The sequence below is a fragment of the Pristiophorus japonicus genome, chromosome 3 (assembly GCF_044704955.1).
Source record: "Pristiophorus japonicus isolate sPriJap1 chromosome 3, sPriJap1.hap1, whole genome shotgun sequence".
In the NCBI taxonomy this organism is placed as follows: Eukaryota; Metazoa; Chordata; class Chondrichthyes; family Pristiophoridae; genus Pristiophorus; species Pristiophorus japonicus.
Window position 1 is genome coordinate 113,051,829 of NC_091979.1, and position 25,710 is coordinate 113,077,538.

The 25,710-nt window shown below is 46.6% G+C and overlaps 1 protein-coding gene across 5 annotated transcripts in view; it reads left to right on the plus strand.

Moving 5' to 3' along the window:
• Positions 1 to 25,710, plus strand: part of metap1d (methionyl aminopeptidase type 1D (mitochondrial)) — a 209,307-nt gene that overhangs the window by 67,728 nt on the left and 115,869 nt on the right. The window contains exon 1 of one of the 5 annotated variants that reach the window (XM_070874699.1): positions 1,285 to 1,347. The exons of the other annotated variants lie outside the window; for them this stretch is intronic. Within the exon in view, the coding sequence (XP_070730800.1) occupies positions 1,323 to 1,347 (25 nt within the window). The 5' untranslated portion in view covers positions 1,285 to 1,322. Of the gene's footprint in view, positions 1 to 1,284; positions 1,348 to 25,710 lie in introns of those variants that run through there. 5 annotated transcript variants of the gene reach the window in all.

Consider the following 25,710-nt stretch of genomic DNA (forward strand, 5'->3'; position numbering starts at 1 on the left):
GGTAGCACTGCCGATTACGGGAATCAGTTCCTTTGTGTACGTTCTCAGTTTAGTGCGAATGGGAGTCAGAACTGGCCTTGAGGCCTTGCTGCACCACAATTTATCGAAAGTCTTTTTGCTCATAATGGACTGGCTCACCCCCGTGTCCAGCTCCATTGACACTGGGAGTCCATTTAATTCAACCTTCAGCATTATCGGGGGACACTTTGTGGTAAATATGTGCACCCCATATACCTCTGCCTCCTCGGCCTGAGGCTCTGGTTCGCCGTGATCCGCCGTGGATCTGTCCTCTTCTGCAACATGGTGGGTTTCAGGATTAGCAGGGTTTGCAGCTCACCTGCACATATGTTTGAGGTGTCCCATTGTTCCACAGCCCTTGCAAAACGTATCCTTTGAAGCGGCATGAATGGAAACGATGATCACCCCCGAAGCGCCAACAAGATGTTAATGGCCGAGCACTCATCACCCTTGATGGTGGACTCTGAGACATCTGCGGATGTGCAGCTGCAGGCATGTGAGGCCTGCCCTGTACGTTGCGATTCAAAAACAACATTACTTTGTCCACAGTACTTGTAGCAGCACTCGTGTGCTGAGAGATTTGCTTGGTATTGTCAATGGTGACAATGAACGCCTGGACTATCGCTATGGCTTTACTCAAGGTTGGGGTCTCTACAGTCAAAAGATTGCGAAGTATCACTTCATGGCCAATGCCAAGTACAAAGAAGTCCTTGATCATGTGCTCCAAGTGTCCTTCAAATTTGCAATGTCCTGCAAGGCGTCTTAGCTCGGCGACATAGCTCACCACTTCCTGGCCTTCAGACCTTTTGTACGTGTAGAACCGATACCTCGCCATCAGAACGTTTTCCTTCAGGTTTAGATGCTCCCGGACCAGTGTGCACAAATCATCATACGATTTCTCTGTGGGTTTCACTGGAGCAAGCAGATTTTTCATGAGGCCATACGTTGATGCCCCTCAAACGATGAGGAGGATCGCCCTTTGTTTGCCAGCTTTCGCTTCTCCTTCCAGTTCTTTGACCACAAAGTATTGGTCAAGTCGCTCTACGAAGGTTTCCCAATCATCTCCCTCTGAAAATTTCTCCAGGATGCCCACTGTTCTCTGCATCGTTGCGGTGGGGTTCCTCATCTGTATCTCGTCACCAGTTGTTATGTCTTGAATAAAGAGTCAGACTAGATACTGCAGGCTCAAAGTAAGTGTGACCATATTCCTTTATTACAGATCTCAGAGTGCCTCTCCAGCCTGTGAGGCCTCCTTAAGTACAGGTGCTCCCAAGAGATTGTGGGATCCCTTGGGACTCCAGGAGATGAGCCCTCTGGTGGTTAAACAAGGTATTTACAGGTTTACATATATAACAACTTTAGGTATGGATGCAGGTTAAAACCGGCAAAACCTCCCAACTTCCGCGTTTGACTCCAAGACGTTTGGCTGCGTGCGTACAACCCCCTCGGAAGAGGCGGGTTGTCAATTTTCAAATGCTGATCGCTTAATTAGAGTGAAATTCCCTCGATTCTGGGGAGGTCCCAGCAGATTGGAAAACTGCAAATGTAACGCCCCTATTCAAAAAAGGAGGCAGACAAAAAGCAGGAAATTATAGACAAGTTAGCCTAACATCTGTGGTTGAGAAAATGTTGGAGTCCATTATTTAGGAAGCAGTAACAGGACATTTGGAAAAGCAAAATTTGGTCAAGCAGAGTCAGCATGGATTTATGAAGGGGAAGTCATGTTTGACAAATTTGCAGGAATTCTTTCAGGATGTAACAAACAGGGTGGATTAAGGGGAACCAGTGGATGTGGTGTGTTTGGACTTCCAGAAGGCATTTGACAAGGTGCCACACAAAAGGTTACTGCACAAGATAAAAGTTCACAGGGTTGGGGATAATATATTAGCATGGCTAGAAGATTGGCTAACAAACAGAAAACAGAGAGTCGGGATAAATAGTTCATTCGCAGGTTGGCAATCAGTAACGAGGGGTGCCACAGGGAACAGTGCTGGGGCCCCAATTATTTACAATCTATATTAATGACTTGGAAGAAGGGACTGAGTGTAATGTAGCCAAGTTTGCTGACGATACAAAGATGGAATGACAAGCAATGTGTGAAGAGGACATAAAAAAGCTGCAAAAGGACATAGACAGGTTAAGTGAGTGGGCAAAAATTTGGCAGATGGAGTATAATGTTGGAAAGTGTGAGGTCATGCACTTTGGCAGAAAAAAATCAAAGACCAAGTTATTATTTAAATGGAGAAAGATTGCAAAGTGTTGCAGTACAGCGGGACCTGGGGGTACTTGTGCATGAAACACAGAAAAATAGTGTTGTGTATGGAGAAAGAGTCAGACTGAACACTGAGCTCAAAGTAAAGTGTGACCGTAGTCTTTTATTGCAGGTCTCCAGTGTGCCTCTCCAACCTGTGAAGCCTCCTTAAATACCTGTGCTCCCAAGCGATTATGGGATCCCTTGGGACTCCAGGGGATGAGCCCTCTGGTGGCTGTACAGAGTAAATACAAGTATACATATATAACAACACTTCCCCCCCCCCCCACCCCCCCCCCCCAAAAGTCATAGTGGAACTATTTACAATGTGAGTTGATCTGGGGCCCTCCTTGCCCTGGCTGATCGTCTCGGTGCTGGGCTGCTGTGCAGCTGGCCTTGCTGCGCTGCCTGGTGTGTTGGGCCCTCCTGGGCTGCTGTGGATGATAGGTTCTGCTTCGTGGTCAACCGTGGTGCCGGTTGCCACTGGTGTGTATGTTGGGGGATCAAAAGAGGTAGGGTCCAAGGTGGGTTGCTCAGGATAATCCGTAAATCTGAGTTTGATTTGGTCCAAGTGTTTCCGTTGAATGAGTCCATTTGAAAGTTTGACCCGAAACACCCTGCTCCCCTCTTTGGCCACGACAGTGCCGAGAAGCCACTTGGGACCTTGTCCATAATTTAATACAAATACAGGATCATTGATTTCAATCTAGCGTGATACATTTGCACTATCATAGTATGCACTTTGTTGAAGCCGCCTGCTCTCTACCTGTTCATGTAGATCAATGTGAACTAACGAGACCCTTTTCTTAAGTGCTCTTTTCATGAGCAGTTCAGCAGGTGGGAGCCCAGTGAGTGAGTGAAGGTCTCGTGCGGTAGCTAAGCAGGACTCGGGATAGGTGAGTCTGCAGTGAGCCTTCAGTTACCCTCTTCAAGCCTTGCTTGATGGTTTGCACTGCTCTCTCTGCCTGACCATTGGACGCTGGTTTAAACGGCGCAGATGTGACATGTTTGATCACGTTATGGGTCATGAATTCTTTGAACTCAACACTGGTAAAACATAGCCCGTTGTCGCTCACCAGGACATCGGGTAGGCTGTGTGTGGCAAACATGGCCCACAGGCTTTCAGTAGTGGCAGCGGAAGTGCTAGCCAACATTATTTCACATTCAATCCACTTGGAGTACGCGTCTACAACCACAAGGAACATTTTATCCAAGAATGGGCTTGCATAGTCGACGTGTACCCTCGACCACGGTTTGGAGGGCCAAGGCCATAAACTTAGCGGCGCCTCCCTGGGTACATTGCTTAACTGCGAGCATGTATTACATCTGTGAATGCAGCATCGATACCATGCGGGATCTGGCTATCGCTTTCATCATTACGATGCCTGGGTGGGTACTGTGGAGGTCATTAATGAAGGTGTCTCTGCCCTTCTTGGGGACCACGTGGTTGAATCGACTAAGAACCTCCTCCAGGTTCTGCAGATGCTCGACTGTGTTCTGACCTGTGACCAAGATGTCGTCCTGGAAGACCACAGTGTGCGGGACGGACTTCAATAAGCTTTCCATGTTTCTCTGGAATATCGCCGCCACCGCTCGGATTCCAGATGGGCATCTGTTATAAACAAAAAGATCTTTGTGTGTGTTGATGCAGGTGAGGGCCTTCGATGATTCCTCCAGTTCCTGCGTCATGTAGGCTGAAGTCAGATCCAGCTTCTTTCTCAATCATGCTGTGTACGCTCTCTCAGCCTTAGACAGACTCATGGATGCATAAGCAACCGGTTGCAGTTTCCCAAAATCATTAGCTTGTTGCAATACACACCCGATGCCATATGATGTCTTTCCTCCCACCAGCGTTGCAAAGAGGTCATCAGCCTTTGGTAGTGGGAATTGTTCCTGTAGGATGAAACGATTGATAGTTACTTTGTAATCGCCACAGATTCTGACGGTACCCTCTCCCTTGAGGACTGGGACGATAGGACTGGCCCACTCGTTGAACGCGATCAGGGAAATGATGCCCTCTCTTTGCAGCTGGTCTCGCTCGATCTCTACCCTTTCTATCCTCGTGTACAGCACTGCTCTAGCCTTGTGATAGATGGGCCGTGCCCCTGGAATTGGGTGGATCTGCACTTTTGCTCCTTGGAATTTCCCAATGCCTGGTTCGAACAGCAAAGGAAATTTATTTTAAGACCTGGGCGCACGAACTGTTGTCAGCGGGCAATAGCGCTCGGTCATCGCCCCAGTTCCAGCGTATCTTTCCCAGCCAGCTCCTGCCGAGCAGCATGGGACCATCGCCCGGTACCACCCAGAGTGGTAGCTTGTGCACCGCTCCATCATAGGAGACCTTTACGGTAACATTGCCGATTACAGGAATCAGTTTTTTTCGTGTAAGTTCTTATTTTTGTGCGAACTGGAGTTAAGACTGGCCTTGAGGCCTTGTTGCACCACAACCTTTCGAAAGCCCATGATGGACTGGCTCGCGCCTGTGTCCAGCTCCATTGACACCGGGAGTCCATTTAGTTCCACATTCAGCGTTATCGGGGGACAATTCATGGTGAATGCGTGCACCCCATGTACCTTTACCTCCTCGATCTGAAGCTCTGGTTCATAGTGATCCTCTGTGGATCTGTCCTCCTCTGCAACATGGTGGTTTGCAGGTTTAACAGGTTTTGCAGCTCGCCTGCACACTCGTCGTTCCACAGCCCTTGCAAATGTACTCTTTGAATCGGCATGAATGGAAACAATGATCAACGCCAACGAGGTGTTCATGGCCTTGCATTCATCCCCCTTGATGAAGGACTCTGAGACATCTGTGGACGTGTAGCTGCAGGTATGTGTGACCTGCCCTGTACGTTACGATTTGAAAACAACATCACTTTGTTCACAGTACTGGTAACAGCACTTGTGTGCTGAGAGATTTGCTGAGAGATTTGCTTTGTGGTGGCAATGAACGTCTGGGCTATCACTATGGCCTTACTCAAGGTTGGGGTCTCTACAGTCAAAAGTTTGCGAAGTATGGTTTCGTGGCCAATGCCAAGTACGAAAAAGTCTCTGAGCATGTGCTCCAAATGTCCTTCAAATTCGCAATGTCCTGCAAGGCGTCTTAGCTCGGCGACATAACTTGCCACTTCCTGGCCTTCAGACCTTTTGTCGGTGTAGAACCGGTACCTCACCATCAGAACGCTTTCCTTCGGGTTCAAATGCTCTTGGACCAGTGTGCACAAATCGTCTCAGTGGGTTTCGCTGGAGTGAGCAGATTCTTCATGAGGCCATACGTTGGTGCCCCACAGACGGTGAGGAGGATCGCCTTTTGTTTGGCAGCGCTCTCTTCCCCATCTAGCCCGTTGGCCACGAAGCATTGGTCTAGTCGCTCCACTAAAGTTTCCCAATCATCTCCCTCCGAGAACTTCTCCAGGATGCCCACTGTTCTCTGCATCTTTGGGTTCGCTATCTGTATCTCGTCGCCAGTTATTGTGTATGGAGAAAGAGGCAGACTGAACACTGTGAGCTCAAAGTAAAGTGTGACCGTAGTCTTTTATTGCAGGTCTCCAGAGTGCCTCTCCAACCTGTGAAGCCTCCTTAAATACCTGTGCTCCCAGGGGATGAGCCCTCTGGTGATTGAACAGAGTAAATACAAGTATACATCTCTAACAAATAGTATGCAGTTACAGCAAGTGATCAGGAAGGCCAATGGAATCTTGGCCTTTATTGCAAAGGGAATGGAGTATAAAAGCAGGGAAGTTTTGGTACAGCTGTACAGGGTATTGGTGAGCCCACACCTGGAATACTGTGTGCAGTTTTGGTTTCCATATTTACAAAAGTATATGCTTGCTTTAGAGGCAGTTCAGAGAAGGTTCACGAGGTTGATTCTGGGGGTGAGAGGGTTGACTTATGAGGAAAGGTTGAGTAGGTTGAGCCTCTGCTCATTGGAATTCAGAAGAATGAGAGGTGATCTTATCGAAACAAATCAGATTATGAGGGGGCTTGACAAGGTGGATGCAGAGAGGATGTTTCCATTGGTGGGGGAGACTAGAACTAGAGGGCATGATCTGAGAATAAGGGGCTGCCCATTTAGAACTGAGATGAGGAGAAATTTCTTCTCTCAGAAGATTGTGAATCTCTGGAATTAACTGCCTCAGAGAGCTGTGGAAGCTGGGACATTAAATAAATTTAAGACAGAAATAGACAGTTTCTTAAACGATAAGGGGTTATGGGGAGCGGGCAGGGAAGTGGAGCTGAGTCCATGATCAGATCAGTCGTCATATTGAACGGCGGATCAGGCTCGAGGGGCCGTATGGCCTACTACTCCTATTTCCTATGTTCTTATATTGACACGCTGTTTGTTTTCACTTTAACGCCGAGTCCACGGCAATGTTCCCTCTAATTTTCTTTTCATGCACGGTCTTTTTAAATATGTTGCAGAAGCCACACATGCACGGTATCTTCCAGCAGCAGTAGTTTGTGAGTTGCCTGTGCGGGACCTCCTGATGAATGCACCGCCACGCGACCACTCACCTTAGGGGGAACATTGGTCCACGGGTTCCCTGGGCTTCCTGAAACTCGCCAGTGAAACCAATGCAAGTACACAGCGGCAATTGAGCAGGCTGATGCAATCTCAGCCAAAGATGTCAATAAATACTCAGTACTCTCAGATGTGTGCGCACTAAGTCCGTGCAACAGAGCTGGTCTCCAATCGTCTTGGATAACCCTTGCCACTGGAACAAGACAGGCCCATGTGACGTGCGTTAAGTGCATCGTTTCGGGGTATTGTTTTTAAAAATTTCAAAAATTGCACAATATTTAAGGTGTAAATGTGCCAAAGTTGAATGTCAAGCCCGTGTGGTGACTGGTGTGCAACGGCCACCCCATGTTTTAAAAAAAAATCCACGCACAGGCATCTTCCACCCTTCAGGATGTAGTTCAGGACCTGGAATATTAGGTCCTTCATTGAAACACCTGTGAACTCATCCTTTTTTTTGCCGTGGAAGCAAGTCGTCCTCGTTTCGAGGGACTACCTATGATGATGACTCTCAGATGCTTTCTTACCTGCTAGTGGGGAAGGGTTTGTTCACAGTACTTTTGCTGAAAGGTTACTTTGTACAAGTTAGAGATTACTTTCTACACTTTGGAGGTTTGCTCTATCACATCAGGATGGGTGACGCTTTAACTGCCTTAGATGAGGACCAAGATGACCAGCATGGCCTGCTGCTCACAAACCTGTAGCTACACAGCAGAGAGTTCCAGCTCACAGAAGGCACTACCCACAAAACCGGGTCTACAGGTAGAGGATCAGTTTCCATAACATGTCTGAACACTAGTGTCTTCGGAGGCTCAGGATATCACGGCAGGTGGTGTCAGACATTTGCTGTTGGACCTGGTGGCCACGCATTACGAGTGACTGTCTTAAGTCACCACCAGCCTCAACTTTTTGCCTCTGGATCTTTCCCAGGCTCTGCCACAGACATATGTAGGATCTCCCAGTTGGCCGCGCTCAAATGCATAAGCCAGGGCTGTCAATTATGTCAACTTTGCCACTGATGAAGCCAGTCGGAATGAGTGGCACTTGGCTTTACTGCTCTGGCTGGCTTCCCACAGGTGCAGGTCGCCTTTGATTGCACACTCGTGGCAATCTGGGCACCTCCAGAACAATAGAGTGCTTCCACTCCATCAATGTGCAGCTGGAATGCAACCACAAAAAGATCACAAAAAACACAACAAACCACCCTTCAACATCCCCCTGTTGGTCCTCATGAATTCATGTCCTCACATTCAACATCAAACAAGTTGGAAGGCCACTTACCACCAAACACCCAAGAATGGACAAGAATGGACAAGACAGGAAAGTGGTGAAAAAGAATAACATTTATGTGATCTAAATAAATAAGAAAAACTTATCAAAACAACATTTTATCAGACACCAATGTGCATATCCTTGTACAACTACAAAGCCTTTTTTTTTCTGCTACTCTTACATGGTGCAACCTGTGGCTTCGGTAGAGGCTGGCTGCTCAAATCCCTGCTCTGACTGCTGAGATGCTCTTGGCTGATGTCCTATGCATTTTGCAGCCTCTGAGGGCCCAGCCAAAGACCTGTGCAGGGGCTGACTCGGCCATCAGGACATGAGACAGCATGTGGGTTACTGACCGAGAGGTGGGCTGTGGGTGAGAAGTCGAAGCCCTGTGAGTGGAGTCACCACTTCCATGACCCCTTTTGACATCATGCCTCAGATGGCCCAGCCACACTTCACTGTTACCCATGTGCTGGAGAACTCTTTGATATAGATCAATGTGGCCCTGTAAGGCCAAGGCTAAGGTATCTGTCAACCTATTTAAGGTGGCCGACGTGTTGGCATCCAGAGTCTGCACGGTGGTGTTGAAGGCGTGGATGCACTGGCCACTCTATCTGTTAAGTATCGAATAACTCCACGCGGCTAAGTATGGTGAGCTAGTTCAGGCATGACCTTACTCCAGTTTATTTATTCTCAAAGTGAGGATTCAATGTGGCTGCCAACATTATATACACGGCTTGCACGTGTCTGCCATTGACCATTAGGAGTCGCGCCCTCCGGTGGCAGGTAAAACCCAGTTAACATACATAACATCATTCCCCCTGAAGCCCTTGGTACAGGTTGTACTTATAAGTTGAGATGGTCTGCGGCCTTCTGCTCCCTGGTTGATCTTCTCAGTTCGAACCCAAGCTTGGGTGAGTTAGTAGGCCCATTGCTGCATTGCGGAGCAGTTGGTCTGACAGGACTGTTGGGGATGGTAGGTTCATTTTCGTGAATGACACAAGGGTCAACTGATGGTTAGATATGTGTTGGTTGGTCGATGATGTAATCTTCAATTTGTTCTGGGTTGTCTGTGAATCGCAGTTTGGTTTGGTCGATGTGCCTCTTGTACATTTGGCCATTTAACAGTTTGACTACAAACACCCTGTTCTCCTCTTTGGCCAAAACCGTGCCAGCAACCCACTTTGGACCATGACCATAATTCAGGACAAACACAGGGTCATGAACAGCAATGTCACGTGATACGGCCGCGCGATCGTAGTACCTTTGCTGACGTGATCATTGAGATCCAGGTGTATAAGGGAGAGCCTGGTTTTAAGGTCTCGCTTCATTAACAGCTCGGCATGAGGGACCCCAGTGAGCGAGTGGGGTCTCGTCCGGTAACTGAGCAGAATGCGGGACTAGCGGATATGTAGCGAGCCGTGAGTCACGCGTTTTAGGCTCTGCTTAATGGTTTGGACAGCCCGCTCCGCTTGACCGTTAGTCGTGGGTTTGAAAGGGGCAGACCTGACATGCTTGATGCCTTTACGGGTTATAAACTCGTGGAATTCCGAACTGGTGAAACGCTGTCCGTTGTCACTGACAAGGACGTGTCAGGCAGGCCATGGGTGGCGAACATGGCCCAGAGGCTTTCAATAGTGGCTGTGGATGTGCTGGATGACATGATTACGCACTCAATCCATTTGGATTAAGCATCCACTACCACTAAAAACATTTTGCCGAGAAATGGGCTGGCAAAGTCTATGTGGATCCTTGACCACGGTTTGGATGGCCATGACCACAGACTCAGCGCAGCCTTCACAGGTGCATTACTCAGTTGCATGCAAGTGTTGCATTGATGCACGCATGACTCCAAGTCCGAGTCAATGCCGGGCCACCAAACGTGAGATCTGGCAATGGTCTTCATCATGACAATGCCTGGGTGGATACTGTGTAAATCTCGCACAAAAGTTTTCCCTGCCTTTTTTTGGCATAACAACATGATTACACCATAACAGACAATCAGACTGAATAGACAATTCATCTTTGCTGTGGCTATAAGGCTTAATTTCATCCTGCATTTCCCTGGGAATGGCAGACCAATTTCCATTTAGGGGACATCTTTTTACACTTGACAGTACAGGATCCTAGCTGGTCCAGGCCCTAATTTGGTGAGCCGTGACGAGTGACCCTTCGCTCTCGAAGGCATCTATGACCAGCAGCAAGTCTGCAGGCTGCGGTATTTCTACCCTGGTTGTGGGCAATGGTAGCCGGCTAAGCGCATCAACACAGTTTTCAGTGCCTGGTCTGTGCAAGCTCAAACCGAAGTCCAAACAAGTATTGGTGCATTTTCCTAGCCTCATATACGCATGCTAAAACCTCTTTCTCTACCATACTATAGGCTCTTTCAGCCTTAGACAGACTTCTGGACGTGTATGCAACTGGTTGGAGTTTGCCTGATACATTGGCTTGCTGGAGCACACAACTGACCCCATATGATGAGGTGTCGCAGGCCAGCACTAACCGCTTACATGGGTCATAGTGTACCAGTAATTTATTGGAACATAGCAGGTTCCTGGCCTTCTCAAAGGCTCTGTCTTGAGATTTTCCCCAAACCCAGTTGTTACCCTTTCTCAGCAACATGTGCAAGGGCTCTTGCAATGTGCTCAAACTAGGTAGAAAATTACCGAAATAGTTGAGGAATGAACGCAGCTCTGTCACACTCTGGGGTCTGGGTGCATTCTTGATGGTCTCTGTCTTCGAGTCCGTAGGCCTGATGTCGTCTGCTGTAATCTTTCTCCCCAGGAATTCGACTTCTGGTGCCATGAGCGTTTTAGCCTTGAGTCCCACTCTGTCCAGATGACATAAAACCTCTTCCAGGTTGTGCAGGTGTTCAGTGGCGTCGCGACCGGTGATCAGGATGTCATCTTGGAACACGACAGTTCTCGGGATGGACTTCAGCAAACTCTCCATGTTTCTCTGAAATATGGTTGCTGCCGAGCGAATTCCGAAAGGGCATCTGTGGTATATAAACAGTCCTTTGTGCGTGTTGATACACGTCAGTTTTTATGACGATTCGACCAGCTCCTGTGTCATGTAAATGGAGGTCGGGTCCAATTTGGTGAACGACTTCCCCCCCCCCCCCCAGCTAGTGTTGTAAACAGGTCGTCAGCCTTGGATAACGGGTACTAATCCTGTATCGAGACTCAGTTAATCGTTGCTTTGTAGTCGCCGCGGATCCTGACCGTAACATCACTTTTCAACACCGGGACAATTGGACTGGCCCATTCGCTGAACTCGACTGGTGATATGATTCCTTCCCGTTGAAGTCTGTCCGGTTCGATTTCGACTTTCTCCCTCATTATGTACGGAACAGCCCGAGCCTTGTGATGGATGGGTCTTGCATCCGGGCCTAGGCGGATCTGCACCGTGGCTCCCGTGAAGTTGCCGATGCCTGGTTCGAACAACGAGGGAAACTTGCTCAGCACTTGAGCACATGAAGTGTCATCCACTGATGATAAGGCTTTAATATCGTTCCAGTTCCAGTTAATTTTATCAAGCCAACTCCTGCCAAACAGCGTTGGGCCATTGCCTGGAACGATCCAAAACGATAAATCATGCATAGCTCCATCGTGCGATATCTTTACTGCCACGCTGCCAATGACTGGTATGAGCTTTTTGGTGTAGGTACGCAGCTTCGCATTGATTGGGCTCAGTTTGGGTCTTTTTGCCTTAGTGTCCCACAGCTTTTCGAAAGCCCTCTGGCTCATTATTGACTGACTCGCACCCGTGTCCAATTCCATGGATACTGGAACCCCATTTAATTTAACTTCCAGCATTATCGGAAGACTTGTGGTCAAAGAATGTACCCCATATACTTCTTCGTCCTGTAACTCGAGTTGAGTTGCCTGTGCCGCTTGATCCACGCTGGATCGATCATCCTCAGCCACGTGGTGTGTCGCAGCATACTTGCTCAGTTGCGGACACATTCACTGAAGGTGCCCCATTATTGCACAGCCTTTGCACACGTATTACTTGAATCGGCATTGATGGGCCCGATAATAGACCCCGCAACGCCAACAAGGCGAGATTTGATTCACCCCAGATGGCGGACTTTGAGCAGTTACAGGTCGTACGAACGCAGACGAGTAGGCCCTGCCATGTGCAGCTCTGCCTGCCGACGATATTATTTTATGCACAGTACTTACCGATGAGTTTCGATGCTGGGAATATATCTGTTTCGAATTTTCGTCCGTGGACATGCATGCCTGGGCGATCGTGATGGCCCTGCTCAGGTCTCGAGATTCAGCAGCCAGTAGCTTTCGAACGATGACCTCGTGGCCAATTCCAAGCACGAAAAAGTCCCGCAGCATTTCCTCCAACGCAGCTCCGAAGTTGCACGGCCCAGCGAGACATCTCAGATTGGCGACAAATTCCGCCACGTCCTGGTCCTCGGAGTGATTGTGCATATAGAAATGATATCTCGCCATGATGATGCTTTCCTTCGGTTTAAAGTGGTTCCGAACCAGCGTACACAATTCATCGTAAGTCTTATCCGTTGGTCAAGACGGTGAGAGTAGGCCATAAATTTTTGACCCACAAACGGTGAGGAGAACCGCCCTGCGCTTAATTGCATTATCGGTTCCTTCCAATCCATTGGCTACGAAATACTGGTCGAGGCGATCAGTGAAATCCTCCCATTCTTCCCCTTCCACGAATCTCTCCAAAATTCCAACAGAGATGGTTGCGTGAAAGTTCGTATTTTTAACTCGTCTCCAATTCTTAAGTATCGAATAACTCCACGCGGCTAAGTGCGGTGAGCTAGTTCAGGCATGACCTTACTCCAGTTTATTTATTCTCAAAGTGAGGATTCAACATGGCTGCCACATGTCTGCCAGTGACCATTAGGACTCCGGCAGTCACTCCCTCCAGTGGCAGGTAAAACCCAGTTAACATACATAACACTATCCATGGAAGAACACACAATCTCAGTGGCTTGTGATATCACCCCCTCATGCTTGAGGTGGATTCCTCCAATCTCTGCAATCATGTGAATTCCACTTTGAAGGCCTGTCAGTACATTGCACCTTGTCTGCAGCTGCTCAAAAATTCTCTTCTTCATCGGCGGCTCCTCAAGGTACGGCATCAGTGTCCATCTGAGCAGAGCTTGGAGAGGGCTGCACCCTCCGACATGAACTCTCCACTATTGTCCATGTCTCCACCATCTTTTCTTGCTCACTTGTGAAGTATGAGTCACCAGGTGAAAACCCAACTGTCTGCCTTAATGGTCCCACTGAAGTGTGGGTATCTGAGCTGGCACATGGTCTGCATGAATTCCGTAACAGTGCACCCTCAGAAGGACTCCGCTCCTCTGAGGAATCTTCATCGGCTACCTCCACCGACTGTTGCTGCATGCGTGACGGCTCTGTTGGAGATAAAAGACATGACTTAGTCCTGGCAAAGTAAGGAATATGTTGCACGTCATCATTATGAAGCTGATCAGATTTCACTTGCTGTTGAAATCAAGTCAATATGACTGAGTGCCGTATGACATGTGGCTGGCTTTTATTTAATTATGCCAGCAGCCAGAGACAACAACAACAACTTGTGTTTATATAGCGCCTTTAACGTAGTAAAACGTCCCAAGGCACTTCACAGGAGTGTTATAAGTCAAAAATTTGACTTTTTGACTCAGAAACTAGACACCAAAACTCTACTGGTCTCCAGTGCTGCCTCCTCTGCATTTGTCAGCAATGAGATGTTTGGAGAGCCCCCTCCAGTTCTCTTCCTCTCACTGGTGTTCTGTACTCTCTTCTGCAAGTAGAGAAAGAAGAAATGTATGAGTGAGTGTAATGGCATGTGTTCATCCTAATAATGGAGTGCATTTGGTGAGGGTGACTATGAAGGAGAGGCATAACATTGCATAAGGATGAGGGTGAGTGGTGGATGGATAGATGGGGATGTGAGGAAGTGCATAGAAGGAGAAGGAGGGGTGCACCTACAAGGTAAGTGGATGTGAGGCGTGATGTGCTGGAGTAGGCTTGACAAGGCAAAGTGAGGGTGTGGGGTGATGCGCACAGCATGATGTAGGTGAATGTGCCAATGTATTCACCTTTCCTGACCTGCATAGGTTATTAAAGCACTTTCTGCACTGAATCCTAGAGCATGCCACCACTATCCTGCTGCTGACCTCTGTTACCTCCAACCACACCATCTTGGTCTCTGCTGCAGGCTGCTTCTTCCCATTGGTAGGGAAGAGGTTCTCTCCCCAACTCCTCATAGTCCCCAGCAGCACATCCAGGAATGCGTCACTGAAACAAAACACAGCCTTTGCCCGACTGGACTCCATTCTGGGAATTGCTTCTCTTTCGTTCCAAACTCCTTCAAATTACATGCCATCTGATACCGCCAGATTCGGGGAATAAAATTCCTCCCGCTGCCAGTGGGTCCCGTGGCGACCGATATTTTTGGATGGTGGGCAGCGATGCTGATGTCGGCGCTTGCCAAAATTATGTCGATGATGCAGATTGTGACGTCTATGGGTATGTAGCACTCACTTGATGCCTGATCTGCGAGTTTAGGCTTCGCCGCTCCGCTTACTGACCTGCCTTAAGTTTGACCAACTGAGCAAGCATTTAGAAGCAGGAAGAAGGTTCCAGCCACGGTATTTAAAGGGATTACATAAAAACATAAGAACTAGGAGCAGGAGTAGACCATTTTGCGCCACGAGCCTGCTCCGCCATTCAATAAGATCATGGCTGGTCTGATCCTGGCCTCAACTCCACTTCCCTGCCCGCTTCCCATAACCCTTTACTCCCTTATCTTTCAAAAATCTGTCTATCTCCACCTTAAATATTCAATGACCCAGCCTCCACAGCTCTCTGAGGTAGAGAATTCCAAAGATTCACAACCCTCTGAGAGAAGAAATTCCTCCTCATTTCCATTTTAAATGGGCGCCCCCTTATTCTGAAACTATGCCCCGTAGTTTTAGATTCCCCCACGAGGTGAAACATCCTCTCTGCATTTACCCTGTCAAGCCCCCTCAGAATCTTATACTTTTCAATAAGATCACCTCTAAGTCTAAACTCCAATGAGTATAGACTCAACCTTTCTTCATATGACAACCCCTTCATCTCAGGAATCAACCTCGTTAACCTTCTTTGAACTGCCTCCAGTGCAAGTGTATCCTTCCTTAAATAAGGAGACCAAAACTATCCTTAAATAAGGAGACCAAAACTACGCAGTGTTCCACGTGTGGTCTTACCAACAGCCCTGTACAATTGTAGTAGGACTTCCCTACTTTTATGCTCCATCCCCCTTGCAATAAAGGCCAATATTCCATTTGCTTTCCTGATTACTTGCTGTATCTGCTTGCTAACTTTTTGTGATTCATGTACAAGAACCCCCAGATCCCTCTGTACCACCGTATTTTGTAATCTCTCCCCATTTAAATAATAATTTGCTTTTTTATTTTTCCTACCAAAGTGGATAACCTCACATTTTTCCACATTATACTCCATCTGCCAAATTTTTGTCCACTCACTTAGCCTATCAATATCCCTTTGTAGATTCTTTGCATCCTCCTCACAACTTGCTTTCCCACCTATTTTTGCATCATTACCGAATTTGGCTACATTATACTCAGTCCCTTTATCCAAGTCATTCATATATATTTTAAATAGTTGAGGCCCCAGCACTGATCCCTATGGCACCCCACTAGTTACAGTTTGCCAACCTGAAAATTACCCATTTATCCTGACTCTCTGCTTTCTGTTAGTTAGCTAATCCTCTATCCATGCTAATATATTACCCCCCCCAACCCCGTGAGCTCTCATCTTGTGCAGTAACCTTTTATGTGGCACCTTATTGAATGCTTTCAGGAAATCCAAATACACTACATCTACTGGTTCCCCTTTATCCACTCTGCTCGTTACATCCTCAAAGAACTCCAGCAAATTTGGTAAACATGATTTCCCTTTCATAAAACCATGCTGACTCTGCTTGACTGCATTGTGATTTTCTAAATGTCCTGTTACTACTTCTTTAATAATGGACTCCAACATTTTCCCAATGGCAGATGTGAGGCTAACTGGTCCATAGCTTCCTGCTTTCTGTCTCCCTCCGTTCTTAAATAGGGGTGTTATATTTGCGGTTTTCCAGTCCGCTGGTACCTTTCCAGAATCCAGGGAATTTTGGTGGATTACAACCAATGCATCCACTATCTCTGTAGCCACCTTTTTTTAGGACTCTAGGATGCAGGCCATCAGGTCCAGGGGATTTGTCCACCTTTAGTCCCATTAGTTTGCCTAGTACTTTTTCTCTCATGACAGTGATTGTTTTAAATCCCCCCCCCCCCCCCCCCAATAGCCCCTTGATAATCAATTATTAGGATGCTTTTAGTGTCTTCTACCGTGAAGACCAATACAAAATATTTGTTCAAAGTCTCCGCCATTTCCCTGTTTCTCATTATTAATTCCCCAGTCTCATACTCTAAGGGACCAATGTTTACTTTAGCTACTTGATTCCTTTATATATACCTATCGAAGCTCTTACTATCTGTTTTTATATTTCTTGCTAGTTTACTCTCATATGCTATCTTCTCTCTCTTTACCATTTTTTTAGTTGTCCTTTGCTGGTTTTTAAAAATGTCCCAATCCTCTGACCTTCCACTGTTCTTCGCAACATTGTATGCCTTTGTTTTCAATTTGTTACCATCCTTTACTTCCTCAGTTAGCCACGGATGGTTCATCCTTCTCTTAGTCTTTTTTCTCACTGGAGTATATTTTTGCTGAGAGATATGAAATATCTCCTTAAATGTTTGCCACTGCTTTTTTACAGTCTTACCCTTTAATCTATTTTCTCAGTCCACTTTAACCAGCTCTGCCTTCAAACCTTTGTAATTACCTTTATTTAAGTTCAGAACATTAGTTTCAGAACTAGCTTTCTCACCCTCAAACTGAATTTGAAATTCTACCATACTATGATCACTCTTTCCAAGAGGATTCTTCACTATGGGATCATTAATTAATCCAGACTTGTTACACATTACCAGATCTAAAACAGTCTGCTCCCTGGTTGGTTCCATAACGTATTGTTCCAAGAAACCGTCCCGCATACACTTGATGAACTCTTCCTCCATGCTATCTTTGCCAATTTGATTTGTCTAATCAATATGAAGATTAAAATCGCCCATGATTATTGGCATACTTTTCTTACAAGCCTCTATTATTTCTTGATTTATACTCCAGTGGCAGTTAAGGTCACCATGGCCGTCAATTTCTCGCCAGCGGATCCTTCCCATCCGCAGTAGGAGACATTGCTAACATCTCACAATTTGCCGTTCATCGCTGCATTCGTGAGGTCACAGAGGCTCTCTACACCAGGAGAAGGGACTACGTTTCTTCTCTCTGAGCAGAGAGAAGCAGGACGAGTGCGCATCTGGCTTTGCCAGGAGAGCAGGCTTCCCCATAGTGCAGGGCGCCATTGACTGCACATATGTGGCTTTGCGGGCTCCGAATAACAATCCTGAGATCTTCCATAACCGCAAAGGCTATCGCACACTTAATGTACAATGGTGTGTGACCACACCCAGCGCTTCATGATGGTCAATGCCCGCTATCCTAGCAGCAGCCATGATGCCTTCATCCTACGTCAGTCCAGTGTGCCAGCAATTTTCCATTCACCACGTGAAACTCAAGAGTGGCTGCTTAGAGACAAAGGCTATCCGCTCTGCACCTGGCTGATGACACCCCTCTACAACCCTACCATTATATGCCCAGCACACCTATAATGAGAGCCATGCTTCCACCAAGAACATCATCGAGCAGACCATCAGCCTAATGAAGCAACGGTTCCGCTGCCTTGACCGCTCAGGAGGAGCCCTCCAGGTGTCCCATTTCGTGGTGGTCTGTTGCATGCTTCACAACTTGGCCATCATGAGGGCGCAGTCCTTGCCACAAGGATTGCGGGATTCCCTCAGGAGGAGGAAGAGGAAGATGAGGCAGGCAACCAATCTCACTTCCGGATGAGCTGTCCGTGAATGCCTCATCAGATTTCGATTCCAATGAATGAAATCCCAGATCCCCATTGCGCACCACATCCCCATCATACCATTCCTCTGTCATGGAATATCACAGCATCCTCCTGGGCACAAAGCTGAAATGAAAGCCACCACAGAAGATTCAAAACAATATTAATAAATTTATCAAAATTCAACTTACACATATGATATGAACTAGTCATTCTTGTGCAATCCCTTAGTGGGTGAGCTTTCCTGATCTATTGCTCCCCCAGTGACTGCAGCATGGCTGGTGGAAGGCTGCTGAGTTTCCATGGGGGAGACTTTAGATGGCCTTGCAGGACAACCTCGAACAGCTCTGGCCCTGGAAGGCCCAGCTGTAACTGCACCACCTCGGCTTCGGCAGCAGCAATCTGGGCTGGCTGGCTGCTGGGCAGCGGCAAGGGCAATGGAAGAGTGGCAGTGATGGGAACAGGAATGCTGTCATCCTGAGAAAGGACAACAGGGTCTTGTTCCACTGACCTATTGCCACTCCCCCGGGGCGTCGCCTCAGCATTCCTAGCACTCTGTTGGAGCACAGAGTGCTGAGCTGCTGCAACACCTTGCAATCCTCAATCGACAATGGTAAACCCAGCTAAGATGGCAGCTGGCTGAGCTTTGGGTGACATCAAGCTGAGACTGCATGACAGCGGTCCAAGCAAGGGTGGCATCATGCTGAGCATCCACTGCAGCACTAAGACGTTAGGTCACTTCCGCCTGTGCTGCGATGGCAGCCGTAACGTCGCCCATCACACACTGGGTTGATGCGGTCTCTTCGGGAGTTTTCCATCATTTCCAGTCTGGAAATCCTGGGATCCAAGCTCTGCGCAGAGCCCCGTGCAATGTTGGAGGCGCAATCCTCCGTGATACTTGACATTGCCAACATGCTCTCTGGCAGGCTTGCCATTGCATCTACCAATTTGGTGGGCACGTCCATCACCCGTCTTCTGAAGGCCACCACTTTGAAGTCCTCATCTTAGTCCTGTGTAGCAGAAATCGTGCTGGCCCCCAAGCTACCCTTTCCCCCTGGCCTTGTTGCAACTCACATGTGCCTGATGCCTCATCCTGTGCAGATCCTGCTTCTACACTAACCTCTAAAGTACTCGCAGTGCCAGTTTCTGAACTGGTGTCTGCAAGTGACGGATGCAGTGACGTTATGTTTTCTTCTCCTCCCCTGTCGCTCTCGTGCGTCGCCTCGGAGACAGGCTGGTCTGGTGCTTGGTCTTTATTAGCTGAAAGCAGAAAGGCACAAAAGTCATGTTATGGTGGTGGAGGAGCAGGCAAAGCAAGATATGCATGCATACAGCATAAGCTGCTTGAAAGTGAGAAGAGATTGTGGAATGAGGGGGAAGTGGGATGTGAGAAGAGGATTAGGAATGAGCATACTGTTGTTGTCCTCAAGGGCTTCAACCTAGTCGGTTGCCATGGCCTCCATGATCTGCTGCCGAATGATCTCCAGCACTCGCTCCTCCAGTTAGTTGAGGTCCTGGATGGCAGCTTGCCCCCCGCCTTTCTGTCGCTGTTCCTGGCTGATATCGGCAAACTTGGCCCACAAGAGAAAGGGAAATGTGTGAGTGAATATGGTGCAGTGAATTTGGGTGATGTGCTTGCCATAGTTGACTAGCTTTCAGTATGTGCAAGATGTCAGGTGTGGGTGAGAGTGTTGCAGCAGTGATAAGGTTGTGAGGGTTAAGTGAAGCTATGATTGTGAAGTCTAAGTGGTGATAGGCAGAGATTCTTGGTAGGTGAGTGCTGGGGATGTGGTGCATTGAGCAATGTGTGAGGCTCATGGTGCAGATGGTGGGATATGGCATTTGCTAAAGTCTTCACTTACTTAGTCTGCCGTGTGAGGTCATTAAACTTCTTGCGGCACTGGATCTCCGACCTGGGGACCACAATGCTAGCCATCACATAGGCGGTTATCTCCTGCCAAAGCCTTCGAGATGTCTGTGACGAAGGTTTCCTGCCAATCTGTGAGAAGAGGACAGCCTTACTCCTCACCATGGCCACCATCAGTGTCTCGAGCTGCATCTGAGAATCTACGAGCTGTATCCCTGTGTTGAGGCTCAGTCATCTGCTTTCACTGCCAACTGCTTTCAGGTGAAATTGGAACTGGATTGACAATGAGGTGCTGTAGCAGATAAACTGAACAGCTTTCGATTGTTTTAGGGAGAGGGTTGAAATAGCATTGTATAGTTTGCCTAGTAACAATAGTGATTGCCTATAAATAATTATATAAAGAGTTTTAGAGGTTTTAATGTGATGAGGTGTTATATAAATCCAAGTATTATTTGCTAGCAAGTATATTAAAAATGAAAATGGCAATAAAGACAGGTTTGGTGTAGCTGATATATTTTAGCTTTGTTTTACGATGCCTAAATTTTTATCATTGGCTTTGTCTCTGGGGCGCTCTTTTCAATTGGTCACCTCTATTGTTATTTTTTACAAGTTTTATTGTAACACTTGGAAATAAAGAAAGAACGTGCATTAATGTAGCAACTTGTTTTGTCCTGAACACATTCAAAAGTGCTTTCTATCCAATCAATTTATTTACTATTATTGAGTTAAATTGTAGTCACTATTGTGGAGGCAAACACGGCATCCTTTTTGCATACTGCAAGATCCCACCAGCAGCAACAAGGTGAATGGGCTGTTGGTTGAGAGAGGAATCCAGTGTCGCATCTTTTACATTTATCTTAACAGGTTGACGGAGCTTCAATTTGACATTTCATTGAAAAGACAGCACATCTGACAATGCAGCATTCATCTTAATGCCACACTGAAGCACCAGTTTAGATTATATGCTCAAATCCTGGAGTAGGGCTTAAATCTCACAACCTTCAAACTCGGAAGGGGAGTACTAACAACTTAGTCAAGTTGACACTTGAACATTAATACCACCTCATAGAATATATCATGCTAGATTGCTTATGTTATGGTACAATAAAATTTTTTTCATTACCTGTGTTTTATATTTTTCAAATAAATTTTTGCAATGCACAGAGCTAAATAATATGTTAATTTATGACCCTCCTGGATCCATGCAACATTTATATCTTTACATTTTTGGTGCATCACTAATAATAAACAAGAAGTCTCGAATGATATCATTTCCTTGGGTGTGCTCCTTTGCCCAGGTGAGGGGAGGCGGGGGGGGGGGGGGGGGGAGAAAAATCAAGGCACCAAGTCTTGCATATAACAAGACTTCCTGTAAGTGCCACACTTGCTTCCTGTAACAATATTAAGTTTCTGTTATGCCTGTCATAATTCAACTTAACCCTTGCTTATGTTTATGCTTACCTACCCCAGTATCCTCTCAGCTCTATCGCCAAGACAGATGATGCGGTGGCTCTGTTCTCTACTTGCTCTTCACTTTTAATTCTGACCCTTTCCCCTTCTTCCTCTCTGCATCCCCTCACCCTTCTTGTTTCCTTCAACCATTTTCCCTTCACCCTTGTTCTTCGTCTCCCCAACACCCTCCACTCACTGTTGTCCCTCATTTCCCCATACATTTCTCTCAGCTTCGCTCCTTTCTATTTCTTCCTATCTCCAACCTTTCCCTTCGTGGCCTTTTGTCATAGTATCCCTGGGCTCACAGACTGCTCTTTGCTGTTGGAAATTAACACTTTACTTTTTAAAGCACTCATCTGCTGAGTAAACTCTGCTCAGTAGATGTAAGCGCTATGAATGCTTTAAAAAGCAAACAGGCAGTTTCCCACCGGCAAAAGCAGTCAGGGAGCCCGGAAGTGGCCAAAGGCAGAGGCAGACCACGTAAGCATTAAGGGGATCATTTTGACTTTGGATGATAGTATAAAATGAGCCATATCAGATCAGCCACCCGTTATACATCTCCCAATTTTCATTTCCATTGAAGTCAAATGAAGGAACTGAAAATCAGGAAAGAATAATGGGCAGCTGATCAAATATCACCTGTATTATACTGTCCCCCAAAATCAAAATTACCCCTCATATGTACTTTGATTTCCAAAGTAGGTAAACCTGCCGAAGATTAGCAGCAGACCTGGGCATGACCAAAGTTGGAGGGAGGTGACAGTGGGTAGGATGAGGCCAAAGAGCCACACCATATGGAGGATGGGAAGCCACTACTTCTGTTCTGCTGTCCAACAATGCTGCTGTATTGTAGACCAATGCTTGTCCCATGCTATTGGCTGCTGCTGTCTTCTTGACTTCTCTGGGGCTTCAGCCTTGGGGTTCTCTTTGCTAAAATTAATGGATTTAGAATAACAACTCCTCAATCTACCAATAGCAGCACAGAGAGCAACTCTGCAGCTTGAATCTCCATGGAATTCAAACCGGAATTCAAATAGGTTGAGTGAGTGAGAAAGCAGCAGCAGCCAGGAATGCAAATTCACATTTTTATTTGCAAAAAAAATACAACTTTTTGTTTGGATACCCATTCTTGCCTCAGCATTTCTTTAGTCTAGCCTCTATACTCGTAGAACTTCAACAAATGCTGTTGAAGGAATGTTGCTCTTAAATCTGACTACATCACTGCAAATTTTACATAGTTTAAACATTGATGTAAAGCTGCAGTTCAAGAGACTGTTGAGGGAAAATAATTTATTATTTTTAATAATTGATACATGAAATAACTTTTAACAACCAACATAATGTGATCTATTCAAAATCGTTAATCTGCATATAATTATGAATAGCCAAATCTAGATCTACTGTGCCTCCCTCTTCTCAGCCAAATGTAGTTCAACAACTACAATAACAACAACTTAATTTATATTGTGCCTTTAAATGTCCCACGGCACTTAACATTCTAAGGATTATCCTCGAGAGCAAGGACAACTCACTGCTCCTTTTCTCCACAATGAACCAATCTTCAAACTCCTGTTACTCACCCCTTCACCCTCACTTCCAAAACCAAATGTGAAGAATTTATGGATTTCTTTGTCTCTGGCATTTAGACCATCTATGCAGCTTCCTAAGCTGCTATTTCCTCCTCTCTTCCCATCACTGTTCCTGATTAACCCTGTTCATCCTATCCCAGTCCCGTCACTTTGTAGTTTATCTCCTGTTCGACCCCCAGCTCATGAGACTCGCCACCTGCTCCCTCAAAACCCTCCCTATCCAGCACCTGATCACTCAGTTACTTTTCCTGGTTCCCATGCTCCCTACAGTTTTGTTTCTTCCCTGTTTACAGCATTGAGACCAAATTGACCAAAGTCACAATTGACTCGCTCTGTAAGCGATCATGGTGCGTTATTGCTCCTTGTCCACCTCAACCTCTCCACGTTTTTTAATATGGTCAGTTATACCATACTAATGCATCACCTCTTCTGTTTCAGCCACCTCTTTGGGATTACTATTGCATGGATCCGTTCCTTCATGCCCCTGCACCATCACTACCAGAGTTCCCAAGGATCTATCCTCCTCATCTCATTTACATACTGCCCTTCAATGAGCTTATTCATAGAAATGGGGCAGTTTCAATGGGCCTCCCATTTATTTTTGGTGCACTCACATGAGATGCGGCGACTTCCTACGATCAAAACGGCGCTAAAAAAATGTCCTGGGATTCTGGCGCCTCTGCCGACTCTCCCAGGGCTTGGCGCGTCGTAGCGAGTCCATTGGGGGGACGGAGCTGGGGCCCTGCGCTTAAAAGAGTGCAGGCAGCTGTCTGCATGCGCAGTACAGCATTCGCGCATGCGCAGTAGTTCCTCCCATGATTGTGATGATGCGTGACTGCAGCTTGGGACCCAACATGTCCCGTCGCTATCCCAAGCCGAGTGGCCTGCACAGGACGGTCTCTGCCTTCCTGCGCTGAGCACTACAAGAAACAGGTTGGTGCGGGGAGACTTTTGATCGGGCGGGTGGGGGGGAGAGAGTTTTTATCGGGGGGGTGGTTGGTGAAAATACTTTCCTACGAGCAGGAGGTACTTCTATTTTTTATTTATATATCTTGAAAAAATTATGTAAATATATTTTGTCTCTACTTTTATTTTTGTAGTTTAAGCTTCCATGAATGCTTCTGTTGTATAGTAAATTAACTTTGCGAAGTTTGTCGGTCCTGTATAGCTTTTTGATCCTATTCACATTCTTTAGTCAAGTCATTAAGTACCTATCTGCGCTGATTTCTTAACTCTCTGCAAGGGTTTTCTGTGCGGCCACAAGTGGCCACATACGCTAGCCTAAGTTAATTTGGAGCTGTCCAAACTGGCTTAAATGGCCAAAATGGGCGTAGGTGGCTGGTAACGCCCCCTTTTGGAAAAAAAAACGAAACAAAAAAAAATCCTAACTAACTCACTTGCACTGGCGCAAATTAAATGTGCAGAATGGGGATTTTTAAGATACTCCAGAAAAATCAAGTTACTCCAAAAAAAACAGAGCAACTCCTGGGCAAATTTGGGCCCTATGTGTTTGTTGATACCCAGCTCTACTGTTTTTCCACTACTTCTTTCAACCACATAACCATCTCTCTACTGTCAGATTGGCTGACTGACTGACTGACATTAATCCATGGATAAATAAAAAATTCCTCCAACTAAAGATCAGAACCTTAACCTTTGGCCCCTTTCCATATACTCTATGCCCTTGTCAATGATACCATCCTCATTTCTGGCTATTCACTCAGGCGAATCAGAGCATGCAAAACCTTACTGTCCAGTTTGACCCAGAGTTGAATTTGAAACCCCATATCCTATCCACCACTAAGGCTGCCACTTCCACCCTTACCTCATCCCCACTGCTGCCAAAACCATTATCCACACTTTTGTCACCTCTAGATCCAAGTTCTTTAAAGTCATCCATGCCAAAAACTCAGCTGACCATATCCTATTCTCTACCACGTCTTGCTCCCCCATCACCTCCATCCTCCCTAATCTACACTGTCTTCCGCACCCCAATGCACTGAATTTAAAAACACTTGTCTTCTTCAAATTGCTGCACAATAATTATTGAACAGAGGTTCAGGTGTCTCAGCAGGCCTGGGAGCTCCCCACAATATGCCCCACGAATAGTTTCCTGCATCGTAGTGATGTGCTGCATATTTCACTATCTCGCCATATTTAAAGGCCTGCATTTAAGGGAGGCAGAACAGCAGCTGTCCTCATCGGGCGAGGAAGGCTTGGGGGAAAACAAGGAAGCAGTAGAAGAAGGAGGACCACCTGAATGCCTCAGAGCAAGAAATGTGAGGGATCAGCTAATTCCGTTGACATTCTCATTCCCTGACCCTGAGAACTTAGCGAGCTCCCCTGCATTAACAGTCCTTCACATATCCTTCACTACTCCCTTCATCCAGCATTACAGAACATTCAAACCATTCAGACAACTTCTATAGCAATGCCATACTGATGGTGTGGACTGAGATGCTGCTATAAAGTCACACTGCAGTCCAAAGTGCCAAATGTGATCAATTTAATTCTTGACAATATTTGCCTTCCAGTCATTTCTCACCCAAGTGATTAACCCATAGTGTTTTTCCTTAAAGAAAAGAATACGCGGTGCACAAGCCCCTGTTAGGGGCTTCGCAAGTTCTGGGCTTAGGCATGCACTGTGCATGTGCTGAAACCTGGAACTTGCGATCTGTCAAGAATCGTCTTGACAGATCGTACGAATCCGAAAGTAAGGGGAATTCGTGGGCGGAGAGTT